The sequence below is a fragment of the Pagrus major genome, chromosome 17 (genome assembly GCF_040436345.1).
Source record: "Pagrus major chromosome 17, Pma_NU_1.0".
Taxonomy (NCBI): Eukaryota; Metazoa; Chordata; class Actinopteri; order Spariformes; family Sparidae; genus Pagrus; species Pagrus major.
The window spans coordinates 25,444,311-25,471,149 of record NC_133231.1 but is presented as its reverse complement, the minus strand read 5'-3'; the positions used below and the strand labels follow the sequence as shown (position 1 = coordinate 25,471,149).

General features: G+C 41.6%; 3 protein-coding genes across 3 annotated transcripts; 1 reads left to right on the top strand and 2 right to left on the bottom strand.

The window, feature by feature from the left end:
• Positions 1 to 955: 955 nt before the first annotated feature.
• Positions 956 to 3,150, bottom strand: rnf183 (ring finger protein 183). Its single transcript, XM_073485912.1, has 2 exons — positions 3,095 to 3,150; positions 956 to 2,456 (listed from the first exon to the last, which is right to left on the bottom strand). The coding sequence occupies exon 2, from the start codon at positions 2,391 to 2,393 to the stop codon at positions 1,413 to 1,415; it is 981 nt and encodes a 326-aa protein (XP_073342013.1). The 5' UTR covers positions 2,394 to 2,456; positions 3,095 to 3,150; the 3' UTR covers positions 956 to 1,412.
• A 2,401-nt stretch (positions 3,151 to 5,551) lies between these two features.
• dhx16 (DEAH (Asp-Glu-Ala-His) box polypeptide 16) lies at positions 5,552 to 19,779 on the bottom strand. The gene is made up of 21 exons (XM_073485528.1): positions 19,516 to 19,779; positions 18,174 to 18,376; positions 17,770 to 18,008; positions 16,733 to 16,904; positions 16,592 to 16,648; positions 16,163 to 16,417; positions 15,834 to 16,067; positions 15,331 to 15,522; positions 14,933 to 15,043; positions 14,630 to 14,745; positions 14,169 to 14,379; positions 13,682 to 13,780; positions 13,270 to 13,422; positions 12,698 to 12,838; positions 11,282 to 11,444; positions 11,033 to 11,151; positions 10,279 to 10,346; positions 9,982 to 10,144; positions 8,880 to 9,041; positions 7,145 to 7,318; positions 5,552 to 6,306 (listed from the first exon to the last, which is right to left on the bottom strand). Exons 2-21 carry the CDS (start codon positions 18,369 to 18,371, stop codon positions 6,178 to 6,180), a joined length of 3,156 nt encoding a protein of 1,051 aa, XP_073341629.1. The 5' UTR covers positions 18,372 to 18,376; positions 19,516 to 19,779; the 3' UTR covers positions 5,552 to 6,177.
• Positions 19,780 to 20,577: 798 nt separating this feature from the next.
• Positions 20,578 to 26,234, top strand: LOC141012171 (lysosomal thioesterase PPT2-like). Its single transcript, XM_073485578.1, has 8 exons — positions 20,578 to 20,938; positions 22,352 to 22,505; positions 24,351 to 24,446; positions 24,544 to 24,651; positions 24,791 to 24,874; positions 24,960 to 25,044; positions 25,660 to 25,714; positions 25,898 to 26,234. The coding sequence occupies exons 1-8, from the start codon at positions 20,774 to 20,776 to the stop codon at positions 26,039 to 26,041; spliced, it is 891 nt and encodes a 296-aa protein (XP_073341679.1). The 5' UTR covers positions 20,578 to 20,773; the 3' UTR covers positions 26,042 to 26,234.
• The last annotated feature ends 605 nt before the right edge of the window (positions 26,235 to 26,839 follow it).

Sequence of the window (26,839 nt, the reverse complement as noted above, 5' to 3'; positions counted from 1 at the left end):
ACTGTATACTGAAGTTAGCATGCTAAGCAGCTAGCCCCAGGCCTGAAAACCTCTTTCTCCCAGCGGTCCAAAGCTCCTGCGCTGGTGGAGTATACACCAACACTCTCTCAGGGTGTCCAGCTAGCTGCACAGCTAACTGAGCTAGCAAGTTGCTACAATCATGGAAGTAATAGAATACAGTTAGCCGCAGTTAGCTGTTACTCTGCTGATAGGCCGCCTGTATTTGTTTTGAGTGTGAAGTGGCCAATTCTGACATACTGCACCTTTAAAATGTTTTAGGCAAATTATTTATTGGAGTTATTTTGCAGTTGTTGCAATAAACACATTCCCTTTCCTTACCTCACTCTACAACATTCAAGTTATTTCTAACTTTCTTTAAGTGTAAAGGCAGCCACTCAACACTCAGATTTAGCATTAAGGCTAAACGACTGTAGAAAAGACAGACTTATGTCTGTCCTGTGGTTTGTTGGAGTTGGACGGCATGATATAAACAATGTTATCTCATCTCTTTGTCAACTCTGACAGCTGAACTCCCTAAAAAGGATTAAAAAAAATAGGTAACACTCATGTTGTCAAACAGGTTTGTCAGCCTAAAGAGCTGAGAGACACAGCAGAGAAGTTCAGTATCATGGCCACCCTGTTAACTGGTCTATTTACACCACTAGAGGGTATCAGGTGTCTAAAGAAGTATGCAGGTCTCTTCAGGTTATAGGCAACAAATTTGTTTTGATGAGGACACGCATCATAAAAAAGGAATAGGAAGTCCTCCCTGCGGCGTTATCAGAAGCTGCTGAAAGCGATCTGGTCATTGTTTAATTTCATAAATAATATAAAAATCCAGATTATCTATTTTAGAAATACTGAGAAATACGTTTCAATGCCCCAAAAAAAGTGCTTTATTTGATATCATAGAGAATAAAGTCAATTCTGGTGAGTGAAAAGAAAATATTTACAAGTATATAAATCATCTGTTGCTTTGTACAATGAGTTGGTCTATATACACAGTTTGTAAGAGCTAGAAACCCTGAACTGGTTATTAAAATCAGCCTGAAGCAATCCAAAGATACTCAAGTCTTTTCATCACAGAGCTTAGTTCATTTCAACATTTACAGCTTATTAGTCATAATGGACAGTGTTTCTGGCTTTTCACAGTGATCGCGGATCTGTTCAGGAAACAAAAAATAAAAAATAAGATGCAAGTTTGTCCTGTTTCCTTCATGTGCAACTCAGAGCCTGTCTGTCCTTTGTTTAAAAAAAAAATGCTGCTGTCCTTGTTTTCCTTCATTTCTTCACTTCGCTGTATGTGAATCAGCTTGAATGTGTCCCAGTGTTTAGTTCTACCTTCACTGTTACTCGCCAAAAGGAAAAAGGAGGCAAAGGGAGTTCAGTACTTTCTCCTGTCTCCTGCCCCATCAGGGTGCACTGATTAAACCTGCAGATCCTGGGGGTGTTTGTAATGTTTGGTTCCCCTGAGGAACAGGCCTGTGGTGAATGCCCACATTCGGTATGATCACAAAGGCCAGGATCCCCACCAGCATGAGAGCCACAGTGATGGTGATGATGGACCCCACCACGGTGTAGTAGCACTGATCCGAGCGGAACAACCTGCGCAGGCGACCTCTGACCCTGTTTGGAGGCCGGCCTACATCCACCACTGTGGTTGGGGCTATTCCCTCCTCCATCGCTACCAGGTTGTGGTCACCACCTGCCGTCACCTGGCCCTCCTGGCTCTTTTTAGGCAGGGTGAGGATAGAGGGTTTGGTCGGGCTGCTCGGAGGGGGGTTCTTCAGGAGCAGTTTGCCCTTACTGCGCTTGAAGCGGATGGACAGTGCCCTCTGCATGTTTGCCGGGAGTTTGCCGATGATGTCCTCATTGTTGCCCAGGCGGGGCAGGTCCCGGCCGTGGGGGAGCTCGGTCAGCTCCCGACACACGGGGCATGTCAGGGTCTTGAGCTCGGGTGAGGTCACGTTGATGCGAGCGAGGCACTCCAGGCAGAAGGTGTGCCCGCACGCCAGCAGCTTTGGGGTCCTGAAGACGTTATCGTATGTGCAGAAGCACACAGCGCACTCAGTGTCCTCCACATCGTCTGCAGGGGGCCTCCTCCGGTCGCTCTCTCCCTCTTTCCTGTCTCGTCTCCGGGCCTCCTCACTCCTCCCTCTCTGCCTCCTCTCTCCCTGGTACCGGTCCCGTTCTCTCCTCCTGCCTCTTTCCCCCCTCTCCGAGTCCGTGCTCCTCGATCTCCTCACTTTTGAAGGCTTCTGGTTCTTCCACTGGTCCTCCTTGCTGTTCTTTTCTTTCTGGTTGAGTTTGGGTTTGACGTTGGGGGCCTGCCGGGAACCGTTGCTCTGGCCCCGGCTTCCCTCGGACCTGCGTCTCTCCCTGTCGTCGCTCATGTTGGAGGGATGATGTTGGCGGTAGAGAGCCGGCTGGAATCTGATTCAGTTTCCCAACAGGAGCTGTGGAAAATTAAACTTTGGATGAGTTTTACTGGCTCCCAGCAACTAACAGAGCAGGAAACAGACTGAAGGAATTCACCTGCACAGTCATCGTCGCTGCTTCATGATGACACAATAGCAACCTAATCTCCTGCTATCTCACATCTCTGTTGTGTTAAAATGCTATCTGTGGATTTTTTTTTTCTTCTTTTCGTAAGCATGCTTGCTGTATTTGTTTAGTAGGCTTTCCCGCACAGACATCATCAGCAAACACTAGAGGAGCTTCAAAATAGTTAATGGAGATTTTTATGTTCCTGCTTTCTTGGTTCGAACCTGTTGAGAAAACACTAAACCAAGGGTGGCACAGGTGTGTGACAGCTTCTTTGTTTTGAAACGTCATAGCAGACATTCCTTCACACGCCCCCCATCTCACATAGTCAGTCATTAACCTAAAGCTTTTTAACCTGCAGGAGATGGAAGGTCAAGATTGTAGAAGCTGGTTTCCTTCACATTGCAAGAAAACGCATCTTGACATTTGCAACAGGCTGAAGTTGTGTTGAAGCGTTTGTTAATTGAGGACTGAGGTGCTTTAACAACAAGAGAAGTTGTGAGTTTGCAAGTTAAAGCAAGAGAGCAGGAAGTTTTATACGATCACTGACCTGCTGAGGTAGATGAATGTCAGAATCACGTTGTCACCAAAAAAACAGCAACTCTGGAAGTCTTTTGCTGTGTCTGTAATCCCTGTGTGTGTTCCTCCTCCTCTGTTGGTTTCTTTCCTCTTATATCTTGTTTTCTAATTGTAACACAGCACTGCCTCCTCTGAACCCTCCTCCTCGCCGCCTCCTGCCCTCCCTTTTCTCTCTTCTAGTCAGACCAGTCGGACCAGCTGCAGTGAGCCAGTGGTTTTTAACTATCTGTCTGTGGAATATGTAGATCGTCGGTTCATTCACTCAGATAGCCCTCATGAGCCCGTCATTGCAGCTGAACTGCCTTAGGATTCAAATTAAAATGTCTCATCTTTTGCTGTTTAATGTCAGATTTGGTGTCAGTGGTGTGAAGGGTCACATGATGGACAAGCACATTGATATATTATTTTTGCTCTATGTTTGATATGAATCAAGATAAACAAGAGTGACTGTTGGTAAAATTCCACTGTCGCTGCACAATAAGACGAGGGTACAGTACTGTCAACACAGCACGTATCAGCGCCTCATACCTGTCATACCTCCACTGCTCTCATGTCACCGGTGAGTTTACCACCCAAACAAGAACAGCAAACCATCTCAACCGTCTCACCGTCCCGGTTACTCCCTTTTCATCTAAACGCTCCGAGTGAAAGAGAATACACCCTGACAACTCATGACAATGCATGTTCAGGCCCGAGCTGGGTTAAATATTTCATATTAAACAGAATGCTGGTGTTTGTTTTGTCAAACAGCTCTTCCTGAAGTGAAATGATGCGTCACTCTTTATGTAACAAGCACACGCGGCTGTATGAGGGCCCCTGAAGGCACTATGGGTCAGTATTCTTGTGAAGGATGCATGTGGCGCAATATATTTTGCATTGGGTTATTATGAGTTAAAGGTTAAAGGGACAGTTTACCCAAAATCAAAAATACACATTAACCCTTCTTACATGTATTGCTATTTATTACTCTAGATCGATTTGGTGTGAGGCCATCGGCTGTAGAGATGTCTGCCTTCTCCCAGTTATAATGGAAGTAGACTTGTGGTGTTCAAAGTGCAAAAATTACATTTTTAATGTCTCTAAATATTTTACATACTCCATATTTACACTGTGCAGCCACCCTGTGCGATTCATGCTTGTATCCTGTGCAAACCTATTGTATCCAGCTGATTTTATTATTTTTTTTATTACTATGCTCTTTTGAAGCACATTGCTACACACCCTGTGTGTATTACAGCTTTAGTCATGTGCAATTATCCTCCATGGTCATATTTATAAGTGAAAGGCAAATAGTGTATATAGTCTTATTATTTATTACTTTACATTTTTTATATTATTCTATTTTTTTCTTGCTTTGTTCTGTTTTACATTTTTATCTATCTGTCAGTCACTGTTTTTCCCTCATCTCTTGACTCTTAAGCTGTTATAACAAGTATATTTCCCCACTGAGGTATCAAGTCTATCTTATCATATCATAAGTTTCCCTGTTATGGGACTAATGAAGGATCTTATCTCGTCTTTACAGCAGTCCCTACTAAGAAAAGTAACTTGAGTACAAAAAATAAAAATCCCTTTGCAATTCCATGTGCATGTTGCTGCATATATTGTCCAGAGGATGCACATCTTCCTTTAAAGGTGTAACTTGTAGAATGTAGCCAGAATTTGAAGGTAGCTCCAAAAACATGTGGAGCAGCATTTCACCAGAGTAACACACAGCTACTGCTCTTTGCTAGCAGTCCTTGCCTGTGGCTAGCTACTGTTAGCTAATTGGCCAGTGGCCCTGGTTTGTCTGGACCGGGACCTCTGATCACAGGGATAATCACTGCAGGTGACAGGGCCGCCTAATGTGAGAATGAAGATGGCCTCCAAGACCGACGGAGTAAAGCAAAGTACAGAGGTGATTTACAGCCACCCTAAGGCATGGACAGGAGAGGCGTGCAACACTGTTGTTTCATCTCACTCTGTTGATAATGTTAGTTCATTTTTTAAACAAAAAGTTTGGCCATGGGCCATGTGGATTATCTTGTGTCCGGTTGGTGATTTCTGGAAATAGACATTGCTGTTGAGTTTTTTTAAATTGTATTTTTGGCACCACAAGCTGAGTGTTAAGATAATCAAGAGAAGGTAGACATATGAGGCCGATATCTCAGAAACTAAGAGGAAAAATATGTATTTTTGCTTTTGGACTAAACTTCAAAAGGAAACTTTATCCCAGACTCCCACAGTCCCTTTGTGGTACAGCTCACCCAGCCTGACAGGAGGATGATAGGAGGCTATTCAAATATGGCGTCTAAATATAACTTGCTGAATGAATAAAGCTGAACTTCCTGGTGCAATTTAAACAATGAAAACCACCATGATCCTAAGAAGTAGTAAACACTAATCTGATTACTAATCAGTGAGCCGCAAAATAACTGGCAAAAACAAGTGATTGTAAAACTTTATTGACGTAGAAAAATCAAAACAAACAAGATAAGGAGCCTCACGTGAGAGGGAAACATCATTTGCAACTTAGTCTTTTCAGTTTGGTGGAGACTCCTTCACCTACTTGTCCATTTGCACACTTAACAGTGTGCTGCTTTCAGAGTTTGACAAAGCCTCTTTATTTAGGGAAAGTCAACAAAAAACAGTCTGAGCATGAATGAGCTGCAAAACCCACCCAGTGAGTCAGTAACGCTGCCATCAATGCAGGAAACTCACATCCAAGTGCATTAAAGTTTCCTGGTTGTTGCCCAGCTGGTTTATGATTAAACCAGTCAGTCAGTTTGTGGCCTACTTCTTGCTGGACCCATCCCTCTGCTCCACGTGTCTCTGCTCAGGCTACTAAGTGCAGCCAAAAATTTTATATGCTAAATGCTGATACCGTGTGAGCACGTAGCTACAGCAGATAACAGTTTCACATGTGAAGACAGGCTGGAACCGTGTAGCTGTTTATGTACCAAACAACTACTTTTCCAACACTATTCCTCTTTATTTTTATGCATTTTTGTACTTTCACTGAGAGGAAGGGAGTGTTAACTTTTTCCATCTGTCCCCTGGGCCTCGGTGTCCTCTTCAGCCCAGCTCCTCTTTTGTTTTGCCCTGCTTGCGGGGCATCTTCTTGCTGCTGCTGTCCTCCAGCTCTTTGCTCTTGTAGTAGTGCGGTGCCACTTCAAGCAGCCAGCCGCTCTCTATCTCAATGACCTGGGGAGGGGGGGGGAGAGAGAAAGATATGGATAACTGTGTTTATAAAGGCAAGGATGCTGTTAAATATTGAACAGGAATAATTGACACACTTCCTCATTACTGTGCCGTCTCATTCCAAGAAGCAGTTTGTTTGTTTGTTTGGAAGCTTTGATACCAGACTGTGGACTCAATAAAAAGGTGCGACTCTGTTGTGTACTTTATATTTGAGCTTTTCCTGTGTTTAATAATTGTCAGACACTGAAAATATCCGAGAGAGATTCAGATAATGCAGACTAGAGCTGGGAATCACCACTGATTTCCTGATTTGATTTCACTTCAATATCTGTTCAGTCAGGATATTTCAGTTGTATTAACAATTATGCTTGGACATGAAAAGGATTCTGGGAGAACTAATGTTGTAAATTGTAAAAAAAAATAATATTTTTTTAAATATGAATTTTTACATTAAGAACTGAATTAAATGGTTTCAGAGATTTCAAGGGGCACTTGAACGCACCATGAAGTCCTTGTCCCTCTGCTGTGTTTGAAACTGTGACAAAGGCAGGACAGCAGCAGTGCACATAAATACTTTTTTTTTTTTTAAATTAATAAGTCAGTGTGGCAAATAGTCTTTAGAGATTTACTCGCCAAAAGGAAAATCTACCAGCATTTCTTGGTGGGTGTTAATTTTAGACCCCAAGTCAGGCATCCATAGGAAAGGCCCACGTTGAAAGATCAATCTCTGGATTTTATGTCTCGTTATCAGATCATTCAAATGAAGACAGATTTGAATTTGAAGATGGATTTTCTAAACCGAGCCCTAAAGCAGACAGCATCACACTCTGAGCAGACCGACCTGTCTCATGAACTCCTTGGTGGTGAAGACCAGCTCGTGGTAGATGAGCCAGCGGGGCTGCTCCTCGAACAGAGAGCTGTTGGGGTGGACGTAGACCGTCTGCTGGTGCTTCACGGTCTTGTAGCCGCCTTTGCTCAGTCGCGCCGTGTGGTAGAAATATCCTGCCGTCACCGACTGAGAGAGGGACAAGAGATGGAGGGAGGGATGGATTATCACCATGCTGGGTAGAAATAAAGGTGACCACAGCAGTATTATACAAAAAGAGCACTGTATAGTATAGAGTTGTATGTTGTGAATGTTTCGTTCATAGTCTAATGTGCTGTGACTACAGCGTATCGTCACAGTCATGTGAAAGCCACTGCAGAAACCGTATATTGTATTGTACTTGAACGTGGCGCTGGTAGGAATCAGTGTCTCACTCTGCACATCTGTAGGTGGGTTTCGTGTGGGATTTGCTAACAGATGCCATCGAAACACAACTTTCAGACTTACTTTTCCAATCTTGTCATCACAGATGCACACAAACTGTCCACACCTGCTGTAATGTGGGCCAGGTGGTGCTGGGTGTGTTCACAAAGCTAATGCTCGAAGGGACAAGCATGACACTGAAACACAGCTGACGGATAACATCTGTCACACGCACTAGTCATGCAGTGGCTCATTTTGCTTTACACTGAATCAACATTTTCAAATGACTAATTTTTTTTCCCTCATGTTTGCATGTGTGGAGGCATCAGTGCACTCTTTAGATGAGATCAGATATTAGATTGTATTCATTAAATTTGCATTAAACATTTTGTGATTCATTTTGCCTAATTGGTGGCAGGATTCTGACTGACACAGGCAAAGACAACCTGTAATGAAAAAAGGTGTTACCAGACTAATAAAACAAACGCCCTTTGTAATCTCAAGTGCTTTAGGGGTGTGTTCACAACACACACACCCTGATATGAGAGGGTTATTCACACAGCTTCACTTCAGTGATGATTTCTCTCAGGTTACGTAATTTCAATTTGCAGAGCTATATCTTTTTTTTTTAAGCCAAGGATCTATTATTAACCTCCCTTGAGGAGAGAAGCATCTACCCACCTAAAATGTTCTTGGATAAAAACAGGGGCTATTTCTGAGGGTGACCTTTCACCTCCCTCCATGGAGACGAGCAGAAATCCAAACACTGATAAAGCCAGACTCAAACTTCTTGTCTCACTTTGTTGACATATTAGAGTCAAACATGGGACTCTTACATATCTCTTTTTATCCCTGTCAATAAATCAGAAAATACTGTCAATAGCCATAAAAAACGTGTAAAAACCTGCAGATTATACTAGGAATAAAACTGTAAAGCCTGGTGTATGTAGGTGCTACTGAAGTGGAGATTTCTGGCTGAGAGTATGAGAAAAAAAAGGTCTTTAAAGATAAATATTGTTAAATTCCATACTTTTTTACACATGTTATGTTTAAATATGCCAATGAGGCTTTCTAATTAAATATGTGCTGATTTGCAGAAATGTCCGGAACAGAAAATGTCAGTTGAATAAACACCTAAATGTGGATCTTTGGCATTTTCTTTCCATTAGTCTGAAAGAAGACATGATATAGAAGCAAAAATAGCCAAAAAACAATGGGGCTATATAAATAATCTTGTCTTGTCTTGTTGAGATGACAATGTTGAGATTCCGTGTTTTTGTCAGGTGACTTTGGTAAAGCTCTGGGGGATTTTCTTTGAACCACTGACCTTGCGAATGGGCAAGTTGTCTCCATCGCTGCTGACCACCTCCACCTCAATACGATCCATCAGACCCTCCAGCTGGTCCCTGACATCCCGGGCTCTTCTCATGGAGCGGAACTGGATGAAGTTCTCATAGCACCACTGTGTGGAGTAACCGCTCTCCACCCACTGAGGGAGAAAGACATCACGACAGCGGTAAGCACAACACCTGGGCTCTACGTATGAATATGTCAGGGCTATTGAAGGTTTACAGGCCATAGCTGTGAGACTGTGGTTCTCAACCTGTAGGTCTGGAACCCACACGGGGTCACAAGAAAAATCGGAGGGTTTGTGAGTCTATAACTTCATTAGAAAAACATATTTCTGCTGCACAAACTTGTGCTCATCTTTCAGTCTTTCCTCTAATCTTTGTTCCAGCCATGCTCATAATGGCAGTGCTGGTCTTCTTGGTCCAGCCAATAATGTACACTCATTCAAGGTCCACAGAGGATGAATCCTACTGACTTTGGTGATCCCCAGACTTTTTTTTTTTTTTGAGCATCACAAGCAGATTTACTTCAGGGGTTTTGAAAGACATGTAGATAAGTATCAGATGTATCATGTTCCCTACAGGATGGCAAATGGACTTGCATTTCTGTCAACTGTAAATTAAATGTATTTTATATGTGTATATAAGAAACCAAAGTACAGAAAATGATATTTGTTTATTAAGTCATTGTTCGCTGAATTGATTTGAATATCCATCCTGTCCTTTTTTAGTAATAATCTTGAAAATAAGTTGCAGGTTACATCTGTTTAAATGTTGCAGTTGGTGGCTGTTGAACAGGTTTAAAGTAGTCTAGAAAAACACTGATGTTAACAAGACAGTAGGGAAGTTACATAGCTGTGCATACACCAAATGTTTGCATACCTGATAAAGAAAACCTGAAAATTTGGTTATTTGAGACGAGGTGTAGGTGGAGGTGTTGACTCAACTCTAACTCTGTCCTTCTCATGTAGGTAAATGGATGTATTAAATTAAACTGCATTTGACTAAAACATTTTGCCTAATAGATTGATTTTGAACACATCTTCAGTGCTAACTGCTGCCACCCCACCATGCTTTTACCTGTGTGTAGACGTTGAGCAGCACCAGGTGGTCTCCCCCTGGCACCACAAAGTTCATTCTGGCGTTGTCGGCGTGCACCACCTTGTCTTTGGGCCGGTAGAAAATAGAGTTGTTCACCGACAGCATGGCCGCTATTGTCAACACTTCGTTGGAACACTTGTACCTGGCAGGAGGCAGAGACAGGGAAATTACATGGAAATATAAAACAATGCAGAGAGATAAACAGAGAAGCGAAAGCAACAACAGTTAACATCAACCTCAAATGAGTAGCCAATCTTTCTTGGACTGAAGACTTACTGCTCGGAGGCCAGGATCATCTTGCTCAACATCGGGTCCACCGGTAGCTCAGCCATCCTGCGACCCAGCTGAACGCCGACAAACAAGAACAGAGAGATGTTTAAACAGTGAAAGACTCCATTCATTTTTTTTCTAAAACACAGTAGAGTAGACATACCGAGGATGAAGTCTGAAAAACATCCTTAAAAAATTGATTCACAAGACTAGTGTGGACATAAAATTTTTAAGTTGGAAACACAATGAGTCATCTCTCCCACAAGGAAGTCATGATGACACTGCATCACAAGCACCAGGTATATGCGGGCGATCAGAGTGAAGACAGGCATAGATTATGCAATCAAAGCAAAAGTTACATATCTGTTATCTGTGATTAAAGTTAAGAATGAAAAACAAAAGTTGTCTGTCTGCTTTTCACCCTCTGCTGATTTAACTATGAGAAGAGGATGGAGTGGGTAAAATAATAAACCTCCTGCACTTTAAAATGGGATCTGGAGCAACTGATGGCGTAATAAAATGATTATAGACTTATTTAATAAGTAAAAAAATTGATATATTTTGAAGTTACTCTTTGCTTCCTCACTCTCTGACTTTAAGTGAACGTAGCTGGAAACATTTGGGATAATGTAAGTGAAGAATATGTTTTTAGTTTTTAGACATTTTTATGCAGAAATGTTACTTAAATCCTTTGGGTAAAATGTAAAAAAGTTATTCCTACCTACAAGGTTTGACAAATACAAGATAAATTACTTTGTACCTTGGTGAGCTCTCCCAGGTGGTTAAGTGCTCCCAGGGCATATAGCTGCTCCAGCGCTAAGACCAGAGTCTCATGAGGAGGTGGGTCCATGAAGTCAAAGTGAATCAGGTCGTTGATGCCTGAAACCAAAACGTATTATCTTACTGGACAGTCACAGCCACCAAATAGTGATCTAATGTGCTCCAACTTCATAACTTAAATGTATGAAATGACATTATTCTGACAGTCTGTAGTGCTTCCACCCCTCACCTAAACTCTTCAGCAGAAGGACTACATTTCCCAAGTTGGTCCTCTGAATCTCAGGGACAGTTGTTTCCTCCATCTCATGTTTAAAGGCCCAGGCTGTGTAAAGCCTGAAACATTTCCCAGCAGCCACTCTGCCTGCACGGCCCGCTCTCTGGTTGGCTGAAGCCTGAGCATAAAGCAAAACACACAGCATGATTCAGCAAAATATTGAGAGACCAATACAGAAACTTGAACCGCCTCACATATGTATGCCTCTGCCAACCAGTCAAGTTCCCGTTTATAACCATGTCCGTCAAGACTTTGAAGGAATTTAATAAATGGTATAACGTTTATATTTGGCTGAATGAAGTTAAAACTATCAAGACACTATAAAGAAGTGTGTCTCAATGGGGGCAGTATCGCCACCTAGGGGGCTTTTGGAGAATGTCAGGAAGAGCAGGAAGCAATACATTTGAAAGGTCGTTGAGGTGTTCTTGGGGGGAGTTTGCGAGTTTAAACTAGAAAATCACGACAAGACGAGTTCAAACTCGCATCTACTTGCAAGAATGTGGTCCGCAAATTTTCTAAAGCATACTTGTTTACAACAATACAGCGAGATAAGACGGTGTATTATGTCATAGCAACTGCTCTGAAGAGCAACAACTCTTTACTTCAGTGTTTCTCTCAGCTTTCTGCGGCACAGCTTCATGCTGCCTTCACGGGAACGAGATGTCAGAGTATCATTTATACAAAATTCACCAACATGGCCTTTACCGAGTCAACGCTTCCTCGGTATTCACCGTTGAAATTAAAAGTTTCCCAGTTATATATTGCAAACCGCTGTGTTCTCACCGTGGTCACAAATTAACAAGTGGAATAATCTGCTGTTGGACTTCCCGTGAAAGCAACTTAGCGTCTCGCATCCAGAAACACACTATAACACGATTCAATTTGAGTGTTTTTGCAGAATATTATGATGTCACAGAGAAGTTGACCTTTGACCTATTAGGATATATGTCATTATTTCATCCTAGTAGACATTTGTTTGAATTTTTTCAGAAAATCCATAAATTCTTATCGGTTCATGATTGAGTCCAAGTGAACGTTTGTGTCACGTTTGATAAATTCTCTCAAGGCGTTCCCGAGAAAGCGTGTTCACAAGAATAGGACAGACAACCCGCGAACATAATGCATATTTTGCGATGCTTAAAAATGCACACACACACGGTTTAAACATAACAGCGAATGCACCGATAAAACACCACACCTGGATAATCGCCTTTAATAAAATAGCACAACTCGTCGCCTGCACAGGAGTGCTTGATTACAGCATTTGGAAAGCATGCTCGTTCACTACAATACTGCATAAAATGTACCTTCACTTCACTCCAACACTGACGTCCCACTTGTTAAACATTAAGAAAACCGGTGAGCAGTTACCCGTGAGCAGGGCGTGACGATGAGTGACTCCATGCCGGTGCGGGCGTTGTAACTCTTCTGTTTGCAGAAGCCTGGGTCAATGACGTAAATGATGCCATCTATGGTCAGCGAGGTTTCTGCTATATTGGTAGCCACCACCACCTACGAGTGATAGGGAGAGAACACGTGGTGCCAAGAGATAAAGTTAGAAAGCACTGCTCAAACAAAGTGAATGAAGATTAAATCCAGCTGTTACACAATAGGAACAAAGATGCGATAAAACCCTCAAAACAAGGCTTTCATCAGACAAAACTGGTACAGTAAATCTGTCTGCCACAGCTTATTGTGCTGCAGCAGCCTCTATTGGTGAACAATAGCATAGAAATTTAATCTGGGCAAATATGAGATGGCTCTGATGTTGTAAACAGGCAGCAGAAAGCTTTATTTATATGGCTCAAAGAAATAAACTCTTTGTCATCATTGGCTGACCATTTTGTGTTTGCCAAGTTGAAATATTAATCCTACAGTGACCTACTACATCCAGGCCATTTTCTGTATTCTGTATTCTCCACAGACACAAGACATCGTCTCACCTTACGGGCTCCGGGTGGAGTTGGGTTGAAGATCTTCGCCTGCATGTCTGATGGCAGGTTGGCGTAGATAGGGAGGACCAGCAGCTCAGCTATCTTCGATCCAAGCCGCCTGCATCGCTCTTGGAGCATCTCGCAACACGCTTCGATCTCCTCCTGCAAGACACACAAAGAGGTTAAAGAGTCCACCAACACACAAGGACACAAAGTAAGGATTTACCCTTTTGTAGCAATATCCTTCAATACTGGTAGTGAGTAAACAAACTGTGGTCACTTTCACCCACTTTTACCAATGTTTACAATATACAGAAACAATCTGAAGTGAACCTAACAGGTCAGGAGTGAAAGGTCTTTAAGGTCTTTAAGGTGTTTAAGAGGTAAACAACTCTTGATAAAAGTGTCACATAAACAATACCTGTCCAGTGAGGAAGACCAGACAGTCTCCAGGAGCCTGGGTGACGTGGATCTGCAGCACTGACACCACACAAGCTTCCAGGTAGTCTGCCTCCGGAGCCTTGACAACACAACACACCACACAGGTACAGACATCATCAGAACAGTTTGATTTTGGGGGGCAGGATTTCTCATTTGACCCTGAGAAACTTAAATATCCTTTATAACATAATTTTCTCTTTAAAATGCTATGGGTTTGGAGGTCCATAAAAAGCTGTAAACCCATCTGTTTTAATTATTGTTAATTAGTTTCATAAAAATAAAAACTTCCATAAATGAGTGAGAAAACAAAAAGACATTTTTTTGAGAGTAATGTTTTCTTAGTAGCCTGGTAAAAAAAAAAAAAATCACACCTTTTTCATTCAAGCAGCAACCATAAACCAAAGAATTCACCAACTGTTTATTAACTGTAACGTTCACAAGATCTCAAATAACATCCTAGTTCCTACTTTTGTGTAGAAGATATCGACGGGGAACCTCCTGCCGGGGATCCTGAAGACAGGCGCGTCGTCAAAGAAGCAGGAGAAGCGCTCTGTGTCCAGAGTGGCGCTGGCCACCAGCACCTTCAGGTCCGGTCTGAACCTGGCGATGTCCTTAATCAGACCGAACAGGATGTCTGTGTGGAGCGTTCGCTCGTGGGCCTCATCTATGATGACCACACTAAAGGGAGGGAGAAACAGAGAGTGTGGGGAGAGAGTTGAGCACAACATACATAAATACCTACAGGTGTCCACTAAATGTACATGAACATATTCATTAGAAATGTGAAGCTGCAGAGAGGAACTGTGGGAAGTTTACGGGCTAGAAATGACATCAGGAAATGGGATGTCAGGCAGGAAAAAGTGAATTGAACAGGTTTAAAGATCAACTCTCCATGGTGACCAGTTTGTGACTCCCTTCTTTGCATTACCTGTAGCTGGCGAGGTCGGGCTCGGTGAGAAACTCCCTGAGCAGCATGCCGTCTGTCATGTACTTGAGCACAGTTCTCTCTGACGTGCAGTCCTCAAAACGAATACTGTATCCCACCTGGAGGAAGCAGTAATATAAAAACACTGATTCAAGAATTTTCAACCACCTCACATTGTTTTAAAGAAATAGTCAATAATAGACAACGGCAGGACACAAAAACATGATAGTCTAATTCATTGCTGTACAGATCTTTAACTGAATGAATCTTTTCTGATGAAGTGGTGTAATAATGTGATGAGCTCACCTCATTCCCAAGCTTCACACTCATTTCCTGTGCCACTCTGGCTGCGACTGACATGGCTGCCACCCTGCGAGGCTGTGTACATCCGATCTTCATGCCTCCTTGAGTGTAGCCCTGACAGAACATTTTTCAAATTAAAAAATATGCAATTTCACAACATTTGAGACCATTTTATTCCTATGTTTCTGCGTGAAAAGCTAGAGCAGATAATTAATTATCAACACCCAAAATCGTTAGTGATAAAACTTGCTAAAGATGTCAAATGGGACCAACTACAACCATTACATCTGTCATTTAGTGAGTTTTGATGCTCTCCACTTTGATTTTTCATTCCATCTGCTTCGCTTGGGCGCTGATCATAAGCCTTTTAATGTGACGCTATTATTAGATTTGGCACTCACATCTTCCAAGAGGTACTGTGGGATCTGGGTGGTCTTTCCGGAGCCCGTCTCTCCCTCAATGACGAGGATCTGGTGCTCGCTGATGGCAGCCAGCAGGTCCTCTCTGTAGGGGAAGATGGGAAGGCTGCGTCGCACCTCCTGCATGGACTTTTTGTTCAGCTCCGCCTGGGACAGAGACGGGGCCTCCTGATCCTGAACACAACAGGGTTGGAAGAAAAAGGCCACTTCAGCTCACTGGCATTGTCTAGTCCACAGTGGTATGGAATGAGTAGGTGGGAATGAGTTGTTTTTTTATTTTAAAGACACACAAACAAATCATACATGGACACACGGGCTGTTACTGTTACTAGTTATCTTTTTCGGTTTGCCCTCTCACTCTCATAATAAGAATACAAGTGGAGGATTTTCTTCAGTACTCAAAAACTCTTCATACTGAAACTCAGTCACATCAAAGTAACTCTGTGTGTTACTGACTCAAAAGTATTGTCACAAGTAAACCTCACCTTTTCCGCCCGAGTTCCCTTCATGGTTATGGCGGTGCTGACAAAGTCGATCATCTCATCCTCCTCCAGGATCAGCTCGTATCTCTCCTGCTCGCGCCTCATGCCTTGCTCTCGCTCCCTCTTGGCCCCGAAGCTGAGGGATGCCGTCTTCAGCCTCTCCTCCTCCCAGCGGCCTTGCTCTCCTCCCAGCTCCATTGGAGTTTCCTCCAGCTCCAGGTCCCTCTGGGGCACCTCCTGGTCAGTGTGGAAGGGGAAGGAGAGAAAGAGCTGAACAACTGAACCTACACACAATTTACTAGTTATTAGTATGCGACATCAGTCATTCCTACCTTGCTTCTCTTCTCTTCCGGCATGTAGTACCTGTTCTTCCTCTCCTCCTGTTCCCTAGCACCGGCCTTTTTGTAATCTTTAGCCAGGTCCCGAAGGGTGCGTTTGTATTCCAACTCCTTTCTCTCCCTCTCAGTGAGCTCGTCTGTAGCGAAAAGGTACTCATCGTCATGGATCTCTGCCTCCAGGTCCTCCAGCTTCTCTGACTCTCGCTTCTTTAGATAATCCCACCGAGAGCGCTTCCTCAACTCTGGCAACTAGAACGAGAGGGGACAACAAAGGATCAGAAAGATATGTGCTGTCTTTTTTCCCCCCAAGACAACATACAGTAATGCCCAGAAATAATGTTATTACGACGTCTACATGTGAGTAAATATTCTGTTTAAAGTTGATGTGATTTTTCAGTACAAACAAAAACCCTACTCATATACCATATTCTTCTGATCATCTTCAGCCAACTTCAGCCTCTTCTGAGCTTCCTCATAAGCCTGCAGAAAAACAAACAACAGGTGAACGTGTTTACCTGCTTAACAAAGATGCATGAGCTGTGTCGTAATTTCCTCGTCTCAAACCTTTTTGTCAGTCCTCTCGGTTATGTTACGGGTCTTGTCTTTGTCTTTCTGCTTCACTCGCTCAGCAAAAGCATCTCTCTCTTCGATGTCCTGCTGTCGCTCTCTCTCTTCCTTCTCCCACTCTTCCTCTTCCTCCTCATCTTTCTTGTCAGACTTTTGGCCTGAATTACCCCTGATGTTGGAAAAACAAAATGCATTAAACCACAGCTTCTGTACAACATTCAAACTTTTTATTATCAGTACAAAAGCCTCCTGAATGGTCCGGCGCTTTTTATACTTGGTTGATCTCCCCGTTTTCTCAACCGCTGGTACGGAAAGTTAACTTGTAAATATTTTCTGGGGTCAATCTCTGTTTAACGAGATGAGCTATGAGCTAAGTACTCAGACTAGGACTTCACATGTTAACATATCTGGTCTTTTCACAGGCAAGAATGAAATTATCTGAATTGTTTTTTTTAAGTGTTTTGGAGCTGACAAACCAAAGAAAAATTTTAGAAAGTCTTTAACTCTACAGCACACGAAATACAATTATTTGATTTAGAGCAGAAGTCTGGTATTCTCTCTTTGACAGTATCCTCAAGTATAACAATGCTAGAAAAACCCTACTTTATTACTCATGTCTCAGAAATAATGACCATATGTTTGTGTTTTAGTACGAAAGTTATACTCGGGTTTAAATACTGCCACGGTATGTTTCTAACTGGTTTTCCCACTTTATCATAGGTTTGACTTCATAAACATGGTGGGTGTGATGTTCCCTATCTTAACCACTGTTTGACCAACCACTGAGCAAAAACTGTAACAAAGAACTAAATGAAACACCGACCAAAACAGAATTTGCAATTATAATAACCTCAAAATAAATTAGAACATCATGAAGCTCTGTTATCAGCAAATGCAACGAGACAGTCTGTCCTGCTCTTCTATTAGCACTTTTCACAGAAACATGTTATTGCATCAAACAGTATGAAATAAACAATGAACAGTAACAGAAAACAAACAAGCATAACAAAGTCAGTACATGGTATCTGGATTACCTTTTAGGTGCTTCCTCTTCACTTGAAGACTCGCTCTCTTTCTTCTGTCTGATGTGCTTCCTCTTGTTTCCTTTGTCCTTGTCTTTGCTTTTCTTTTTCCCTTTCTGCTTCTCCTTCACAGTGTCCCCATCACTTTCGCTGTCCTCCAATAACGTGTATGTCCGATTCCTCTTGTCCATTTCAATGGCTTCCCGCTCCAGCGCCCGCGCCGGTTTCTCAACAACCTGCTTGCGAGGAATCTATAACACACAGTGGTGAAAGATTTTTAGAGGTTTCATTCCCACTTAAAACTTCACATAATGAAAAGGCTAGCGACTACCGCACTGTGTGAGGCATTTAAAGTTCGTGTAAATATGACATGGCAAGTCCTGACAAAGAGAGATGATAGAATTTGATGAATGTACCTTGTCAAAGAGCTCCTCCGCAAAGGCAATGACACTTGGGTCGATGTCAATCGTGCCAGTCTGCTCGAGACGATGCACTAAGTCCTGAGAACTCGATGCTTTCCGTGCAGTGCCGATCATGAATTGAGACACATATCTGTCACTCAACCCGAGGATGTCATGGAGACGGTCGTTCACCCACTGCTCTAGATTGGCCATGGTGCCTGTTGAGGGAGCAGTCACAAATCAAGAATATGGTTATACGAGATCCAGGTGTAGATGTAAGTCATACAGGAACTGATGCCAGCAACCAAACATCCAAAAGGTATTTGTCCTTTGTGCAAGCCTGTAGTCCAAAATTAACAATACAGCAAGAATCAAATGGCTGCAAAGTTTTCTAACAACATAACAGTAGCATAGCTAATTGTACAGAAACAATTAGTCAGTTGACACATAGTCAACACACCAGATTTCAGTTTGGATAAATTATTTTATAAGGTTTTTTATAAAAACTAGTTGGATCTTCAAAAGGACTTTTCCTCCTTGTGTTATATTACAGTAGCATAATCTATTTGGCCTTTTACTATGCAAGAAATGATGAGAGATTATTTCAAGATTTGATTCTGATTACTTTGAAAGGTTGTGACAACATCTTTGGTTGACTTAGGACATTACTGATCGCTACAAGAGAAGTTCACCTGGTACAGCAGCACACAAGACACCGTAGGAAACATCAATAAGAACGAATAAATCGAAATTAAAAAAGATATGACGGAAAAACATTCACAAACTATTTACTTCAGACTCTTGGATAATATATAATACACATACCAGTAATTAACCTGACCTGTATTACTGAGATCAGTTAAAGCTGGTGTTGTGCTGGACAACATTATATTGTGAGGTGTTGCTTGTCTGGGGCTAAACTCAATTGCAGAGGAGTTGTATTTCGATGGCACTGCGTTTCAGTTTGTCCTGCATTTGTTCAGCTTCATATTTTGGTTTTGCTTCATGTCTGCATCTGTATCGTTCTGTACGTTTGTCCTCTGCATTTTGTGTGACTAAGGTTATACTAAAGATTACAGATGACATTTTATAAAAGTAAGAGTTAGATATTAGATATTATGGCAGATAGTTAGATATTATAGCCTGCGAGACGTGAACAGGTGAGCCACCAAGTTCATTTCATGGACTTCCCTTGTTGGTGTCACTGTTAGTGCGTTAATACACCTTCAAATGACAGTGCACTAGTGAACTATTCTACCATTTTTGCAGTCACAGTTTTACTTTAGATTGAAAACTTGTGATGAGAAGCGCTGCTACTCTTTCTGTGAGACAAAACATGCTCATCAACTTCACTTACCGCTTATCAAAACGCTCAAACAACGTTGTTGTTATGGTAGAGGTAGCGGGCTGTGAGTTAGCTAACTCAGCTAACACCAGCTACAAATAAGTTGTTAGCTCACAAGTTTCCGGTGAGGACACTTAACGGATACGTCCATCCGTCCGCAGCCATGTAAAAATATTCATCCGCGTCTTTATTTTTTCAAGAAACAAGAAATAACTATTATAATCGATACATGTTTTGTCTTCTTAGCTTAGCTTAACGCACGCTGAGCATGAAAGCGGAAACACGTCATGTAATTTTAATAGACGAAGAAGAAGAAGAGCAGAGCTGCTTCAGACCGAGGCTGCAGCGCGACTGCCCCCATGCGGCCAACTTAAAAACAACAACAGTAATTATTTAATTATTTAAGGAAACTGCACAAAAACAGAAAGGCTATTGTAACATCTATATCATTTTAAGGGCTCTTTGCCACTCAGTTTTCAATTCTCCATTTAATCAAGCAGTGAAAAATATCAACAAGTGAAGAAATATACAATAAAAAATGTTAAAGGGGCAATATTTAGTTTTGGAGAAGAAATTCAAACTGAGAATTTTAATACTTATAATATTAATTAGGAATAATACAAACTCAGAAACAAGTGCTGGGGGGGGGGGCGGAGACACCATTTACCCTATTAAAACACACTGTACCATCAAAATGATTTTAAAGCTGTTATTTAAAGGTAAAAAAGTTACATAATGTTGCTTTAAAGGGGCACTATGTAGTTTTGAAAAGCAAATCCAAACTCTGAATTTTCATGCTGATTTTTCCGTGAAGCTCCAGAAATGTTTTGTGGACTATGAAACTTTGAATGATTTTCCATCCACATGGGGGCGAGAAGATAATGACTGAATTTTCATTTTTGGGTGAACTTATCCTTTAAATCTGAGCAAAAATCCCTGTATTTGCACACTTTTATCAGGACATGATCTAATAACAAAAGCAACAACAATAACGGTAGTAGTAATAAGCCTCATACAGATTTTATATTTATACTATAATGAACACCAACTCACAAAAAGCATCACAGACCACACACTGCCACAGGAGGAGTGTCCAGGAAGGACGCGCTCACATGCTCTCCAAGTCAAAACAGAAGGTGAAAGGATCGATAATTAACATATAATCACTCATCAACACCGCTGAAGATCTCATCAGCTCGAGGTGAAGTCTGTCTGCGGTCACTTATCTCGATCCTGTTCAGCCAGAGGTGTCACCTGTGACCGGGAGGAGATGAAGACCAGCCGAGGATCACCGGTGTCCCTGCTGCTGCTGCAGCTGCAGCTGCTGCAGCTGCTGACAGGGGTTTGTGTTGACGGATACAAGCCTGTCATCATCGTGCATGGCATCTTTGACGGACCCAGGGAGCTCAGAAATCTGTCTCTCAACATAAACAAGGTAGGACATCTCCAAACAGGTGCGAAAATGTGAAAAAGTGTCCTGAAGTCCTCCGTTCGGTGTCGTTAGAATCAGTGATGGAAGAAGTGCACACGAATTCGCACAAGTGAAAGTATAAAACGGTGTAAAAACAAGGAAGTCAAGCCACGCAAGTCCTGTCTTCAAACAGTCCTTAAAGTAAAAGTACAAAAGTATTAGCGTCAAAATGTACTTAATCAAAGTAAAAGTACTCACTGTGCAGAATGACTCATTTCAGATTTTCAAGATCAATTTAAAGGAGCACTATGTAGTTTTGGAGAAGAAATTCAAACTCAGAATTATTATTTACAATATTAATGAGGTAATACTACAAAATCAGAAATATTTCTCTTTTCCATAAGTGAGTGAACACGCTGTTCTCAGAGGAAAATAAGGTCCCAGAACACTGTTTGAAGCTAGAGAGGTGGCAGGGTCCGCCACATACAAATAAAGTAAAACAGAATGAAATTGTGGAGGCAAATGTTGTACTTCTAACTCACTACATACATTTAATAACTTTAATTACTAGTTTCTTTGTAGATTACTTGCTAAATTAATGAGTGCGTGTTTAGATTAACTTGTTTTATCGAAAGAAAAGAAAAAACACTGATTCCAATATCAGAAAAATGCTGAATATCAGACACATAGTATACTGTGCAGTATATGCATACATGTAAATATATGTACAATTTACTTTTACTTGTATTTTTGACACTGAAGTACATGTGATATCAGATACTTTTACTCAAGTACTATTTGTATGGGTGACTTTCACTTTTACCAAGCTAGCATTTTAATACAATATCTTTACTTTTACTAAGTGTAACTTTTGGGTACTTCTGGAAAGTAACTAGTAACTAAAGTTATCAAATAAATGTCTTGAACTAAAAATACAAATAAAATGGACATACTCATGTTAGGTTTAAAGTATCACAAAATTGTACAGCAGTACAAGTACAGTACTTGAGTAAGTGTACGTACTTAGTTACATTCTGCTACTGATTAAAAGTAATGTTAGTTTGGTCCATGTGTGTCTTTAACTCTTTATAAACCTGCTCTTCATATTTTACTCACCAGTGAGGCAACATATTGATAAACTTCATGAATTGTGTAAAACCTCAGACTTCCCCTTTAACTCTCGAGTACATTCAGGGTTATTCTGACGGCAGGCGGGTTTTTAAGTGAAGTGAAAATCAGGGAGCGGTCTCAAGGTAACGGTTTCCGTTCCCCCGGCACTTTCTATTCCTCAGGATCAGTTTTGTTTTGGAAGAACGTCTGAGTGAGCTGGCTGATAGCATCTTCAGTCTGCTGGTATCTGATTTAATCACTGTGCCTCTGTTAATCTGTCCCCCCCTCTGCCACTCAGTTCCTTTTTATTTTAAATCCCTCTCCCAGGTGCATCCAGGCACTGAGGTGACCACGATCGACTTGTACGACAACATGGCCAGTCTGAAGCCGCTGTGGAAGCAGGTCCAAGGCTTCAGGAAGGCCATCGACTCCATCATGAAGAAGGCTCCCGATGGCGTCCATCTTCTGTGCTTTTCACAAGGTCCTCTTACACGCTCCGTTATACACTCTTAAACATTTCATTTCATTTTTCATTTCTCCTCATTTATGAAATGGGCTGGACAAAATAATCGAAAAACACCTGTTTGTATAATGCAATACAGTTCAGCAATACCACAGACTGCTTGGAAACGATACTAAAGTTCGTTAAACTCCTTTCTGAAATAGTTTAAATAAAATAATTGACATTATAGCCTTCATGCCTTCATACTGCTCTAGTTTCAGCTACCTAATAAACTGGCGAGTGTGTATTTTTCCGAGCTATTCGTCTCTGAACCGTCATCTCATACATAAATGTGATGGACCTGGTGAGTGAGAGGAGAGGCATCAGTCAGTCTGTCAGAGGCCAAGATGACTTCTCTCTGTGAGATTAGCCTAATCTTTGACAAACGTTGACGATTTATAATTTGGCTGCAAGGACACAACAGGTCCCACAGAGCGAGAGGGGACACAGTGTCTGTCTAATGAAGGTCAATTTAACAAAATAACCACCATGAGTATGAAGGAGTGGACGGCATACAGCACGATGTCTTATCTGCCCTTGACAAGGTCTCTCCCGCTTAATATACAAACACACACACACACTTATCTATATATATATATCATTATACCACAGGCCTTCAACTTCCTCTTCCACACTTGTAGCACTGAGATAAGCACCTTTTTTTTTAAACCCAACTGGCTCCCAGTTCTACATTTCATTTTCATTTTCATGTCTTATGCATTGGATGAAGAAAACACATTCACAAACAGGATTGTCAATCTTTTAACCTCAGGTTGGACCAGAGTACAAGAAGTACAAATACTTGTTAAGTAGACTTTTCAGGTATCTGTACTTTACTTGAGCATTTAGTTTTCTGACAACTTTTTGCTTTTCCTCCCTACATTTGAACACAAATATCTGTAATTTCTACTATTATCGATTATTTTTATTATGGGTCATTGCACGCCGCCTTTCCAACATCACAAGACTGATTTCAACTTATCAGTGTGTATCACGCACGGCAGATATAGCAATACGAAACGACGTAAAAGATTCTGCGCTCGAGACGCTTTACCAACACAAAATGTCAATATTTGACGTCCTGGGAGTGAAATTCAACAGTCAGCTATCTTTCTGGTGTGTTTATGAACAGCGGGGACAAATCCTACGGAGTGTACCTTTAAGTTTTATAGTCTTTGAATTATTAATATGACGTGAGCTTCAGTTGGCTTTGCACAGAAATGGCCGGTAGAAATATCCTTCAGAGGGAAACTTGTTACTTTTATACTTGTGTACATTTCAGAGTCAGTACTTTATTACTCTTACTTGAGTAAAGAAGTTGAATCAGTACTTTTACCAGTCTTTTGTGTTGTGCGTTACATTTACCACCTCTGGGTTGGACACACAACTGTGATTATTTGTCCCTTTTCAAAATGAGCAACATTCAGCTGCAACCTTGTGATAGTGAGCCAGCATTCACAGTGTCAGGACCCCTAAACCCAAAGCAGCTCATCTGAATTCAGCCTTTAGTCATTTTATTAGTAGTATTAGTATTATAAGCTCATTAGCGCATTTGCTGGTTGTAGCTTTAATGTGAGGATTTGCTGCTTTTCTTTAGTAAATCAGAAGTCTTTGGGTTTTGGAGGTTGGTTGGACAAAAGAGGTGATTTGTAGACATCAGCCTGGGCTCTGGGAAATTAGCTGATGTTAGCATCTGGCTCAGAAGCCTCACAGCTGCAATCGTGGCTGTAGATTGTTTAACACTGGAAAGGAAAAGTAAAACGATACATACAAACCGTCTTCTGTCTAACTTGAACTTGTGTCTTCTCCTTTTTTTTTTCTAAGGTGGTCTTATTTGTCGAGCACTTCTCTACACGATGCCAGACCACAACGTCGACACCTTCATTTCGCTGTCGTCACCGCAGGCCGGACAATACGGAGGTCAGAGAGCTTCATTTTAAGTTTGAAGCACGTCTAGATAACTCTGTCCTCCAGGGAGTTTGTAATACAGTGAATTTCTCACCATCTTGTTCCACAGACACAGACTACCTGCGGTGGGTGTTTCCTGACTGCATGAAGAAGACAGTGTTCCGTATTTGCTACAACAGAATTGGACAGAAAGTGTCTATTTGCGACTACTGGAACGGTGAGAATGAGGAAGGAGGTCTGCAGTGATCTGAGAAGCTGAAACTATTAACTGTAACTGAGGAGAACCTGCACATGGAAGTGCATCCTTGCCTCGAAGAGACATACAACAAACACATATATGTATGTTTTCTCCACAGACCCTCACCAAAGGCCCCGCTACCTGAAAGGCAACGGCTTTCTGCCGCTGCTCGATGGCGACAAACCTCACAACGACATGAAAGGTAATGAAACAAAGTCCCGTCACGGCCATTATGTGCATTGTTAAAGAAAAAAAATAACCACATTTATTCCATTTCACCTCGTCAGCATGGAGGGGAAACTTCCTGCGCATCAACAAGCTCGTGCTGATTGGAGGACCAGACGATGGCGTCATCACACCATGGCAGTCCAGGTTTCAATGTCCTCAATTACACTTCATACACACACTGTTTTAATGCGCCTGTGATAAAAAAAAAATATATATATATTCTCTTGCAGTGACAACAGTAATATCACTCATAGTGCCGCCAAGAGAAGAATCTCTCTCCTCCCCTTTTTACCAACCATCTCTCTATAATATGAGCGAGAGTGACCCTCCATGATTAAGTAACAGCCAAACAGACATTTGAACACATTTATTGTTTACGAGATAAGTATATTGACATGTAAAGACAGAGAAAGACAACTACAGTGAACACGTTTAAATCTACCTAGAAGCCCCTAGAAGTCTACCTCACAACCTCCACCAATCAAAGTGTAGCACAGCAGCCTCTCTGGAGCTGGAGCTTTTGGCAGCTTGACAGTTTGAGAGAGATTCTGTTCAGAGACATTTTAATAACTAAATCAAGCTGATTTAGGGGATGAAAATTAGGATTTTGAAAAGAGCCGGGGACATGCTCCCTCTCATCACCCGTGGACGATGAAGAAGTGACAGGGCCCGTTAAATGTTTGTTGAGGGAACTGTTTCTGGCAGCAGAAGTTTCTCGATTTCATTACCTGGACTGACTGTTTCCTCTTTCCCACACAGCCACTTTGGATTCTATGACAGCAACGAAAATATTGTAGAAATGAGGAACCAGGAGGTGAGTCGTAAACCAACGTTTATATTTCCTTTCAACTCTGCTAATCCATATCACATAAATTGCATCACTTCAATGTCAAATTGAAACCCTTCTTTGATTTTACTGCAGGCCGCATTTTAAATTGATTTCTCTCTTCTCCTTTTTTGTAATAACCCGGCTTTCTCTTCCTCTCTCCCACTTAAGTTTTACAAGAATGACACGTTTGGGCTGAAGACGCTGGACGCTCGTGGGGACGTTACGATGTGCGTTCACTCCGGAGTGAAGCACGTTCAGTGGCACTCCAACTTCACAGTGTTCATGAGCTGCATGGAGAAGTGGCTCACATGAAACCAACTCGCTCACAGTGTGAGAGATGTTAACGCAAAGTGCTGTTCAGCTGATGAACTCACTGAACTGATGCAAACTAACTAATCTGATCCAGACAGACACTGTTATGTTTGGAAATACTGTAGAAATGGCTCGTGCTTGTGCAAAGGTATCCAGATGACTGATATTTTATTAAAAAATGATGAAAAACAAAGCATTTACCAATGAATTTTCGTCCCAACACCTTTAGAAAATGACTCTAATAGCTTCGGTGATCCCGTAACTCTACCCTCAAGTGCCACCATGACCTTGACATTTGTGGTTTTCAGGACAATGTTTCAATAACCAAACATTATTGGATAGATTTTCATAAAATTTGATAAAAAGATTCAAGTTTTATTGATGATTTATGATAACTTTGATGATCCTTTTCATCTAGCGGTATCAAAAGGTTAAAACTTTTGAATGACATTCCCGCCAGCCGCGGTTGTAATGTGTTTATTGTCTATTAGCTAATATTAGCATGCTATCACGCTAAACTAAGAGGCTCTTTACACCTAGCATTAACATTCATCCTGGGTGTAGAGCTTTAAATACGTCAGTGCAATCGAAAATGTCTTCAAACGTGAACACTTGTGATCAGATCTTATCTGCTGTCCGTGCAAATAAACATATGGAGACAAGTGGACACAATGTTTTATAGAAAGGTGGAATGAACTTTTGCTGAATTAACAAGAAGGCCCAGGTATTAAAGAAATTGTCCACGAGACAATGTTTCATAAAGTTTGTGAAGGTTGTTCTACTCAACAACTCACAAAA

What these genes read in the sequence shown, in the direction of transcription:
- rnf183 (XM_073485912.1), bottom strand. Translation starts at nt 2,393, where the DNA reads ATGAGCGACGACAGGGAGAGACGCAGGTCCGAGGGAAGCCGGGGCCAG.
- dhx16 (XM_073485528.1), bottom strand. Translation starts at nt 18,371, where the DNA reads ATGGCCAATCTAGAGCAGTGGGTGAACGACCGTCTCCATGACATCCTC. An exon ending in TGGTCTTCCTCACTGGACAG is followed by an intron (nt 13,423 to 13,681) that starts GTATTGTTTATG and finishes TGTGTCTTGCAG; the next exon opens with GAGGAGATCGAAGCGTGTTG. An exon ending in TCGTCACGCCCTGCTCACGG is followed by an intron (nt 11,445 to 12,697) that starts GTAACTGCTCAC and finishes CTTTATGCTCAG; the next exon opens with GCTTCAGCCAACCAGAGAGC.
- LOC141012171 (XM_073485578.1), top strand. Translation starts at nt 20,774, where the DNA reads ATGAAGACCAGCCGAGGATCACCGGTGTCCCTGCTGCTGCTGCAGCTG. An exon ending in TCTTCTGTGCTTTTCACAAG is followed by an intron (nt 22,506 to 24,350) that starts GTCCTCTTACAC and finishes TTTTTTTCTAAG; the next exon opens with GTGGTCTTATTTGTCGAGCA. An exon ending in ACCTCACAACGACATGAAAG is followed by an intron (nt 24,875 to 24,959) that starts GTAATGAAACAA and finishes TCACCTCGTCAG; the next exon opens with CATGGAGGGGAAACTTCCTG.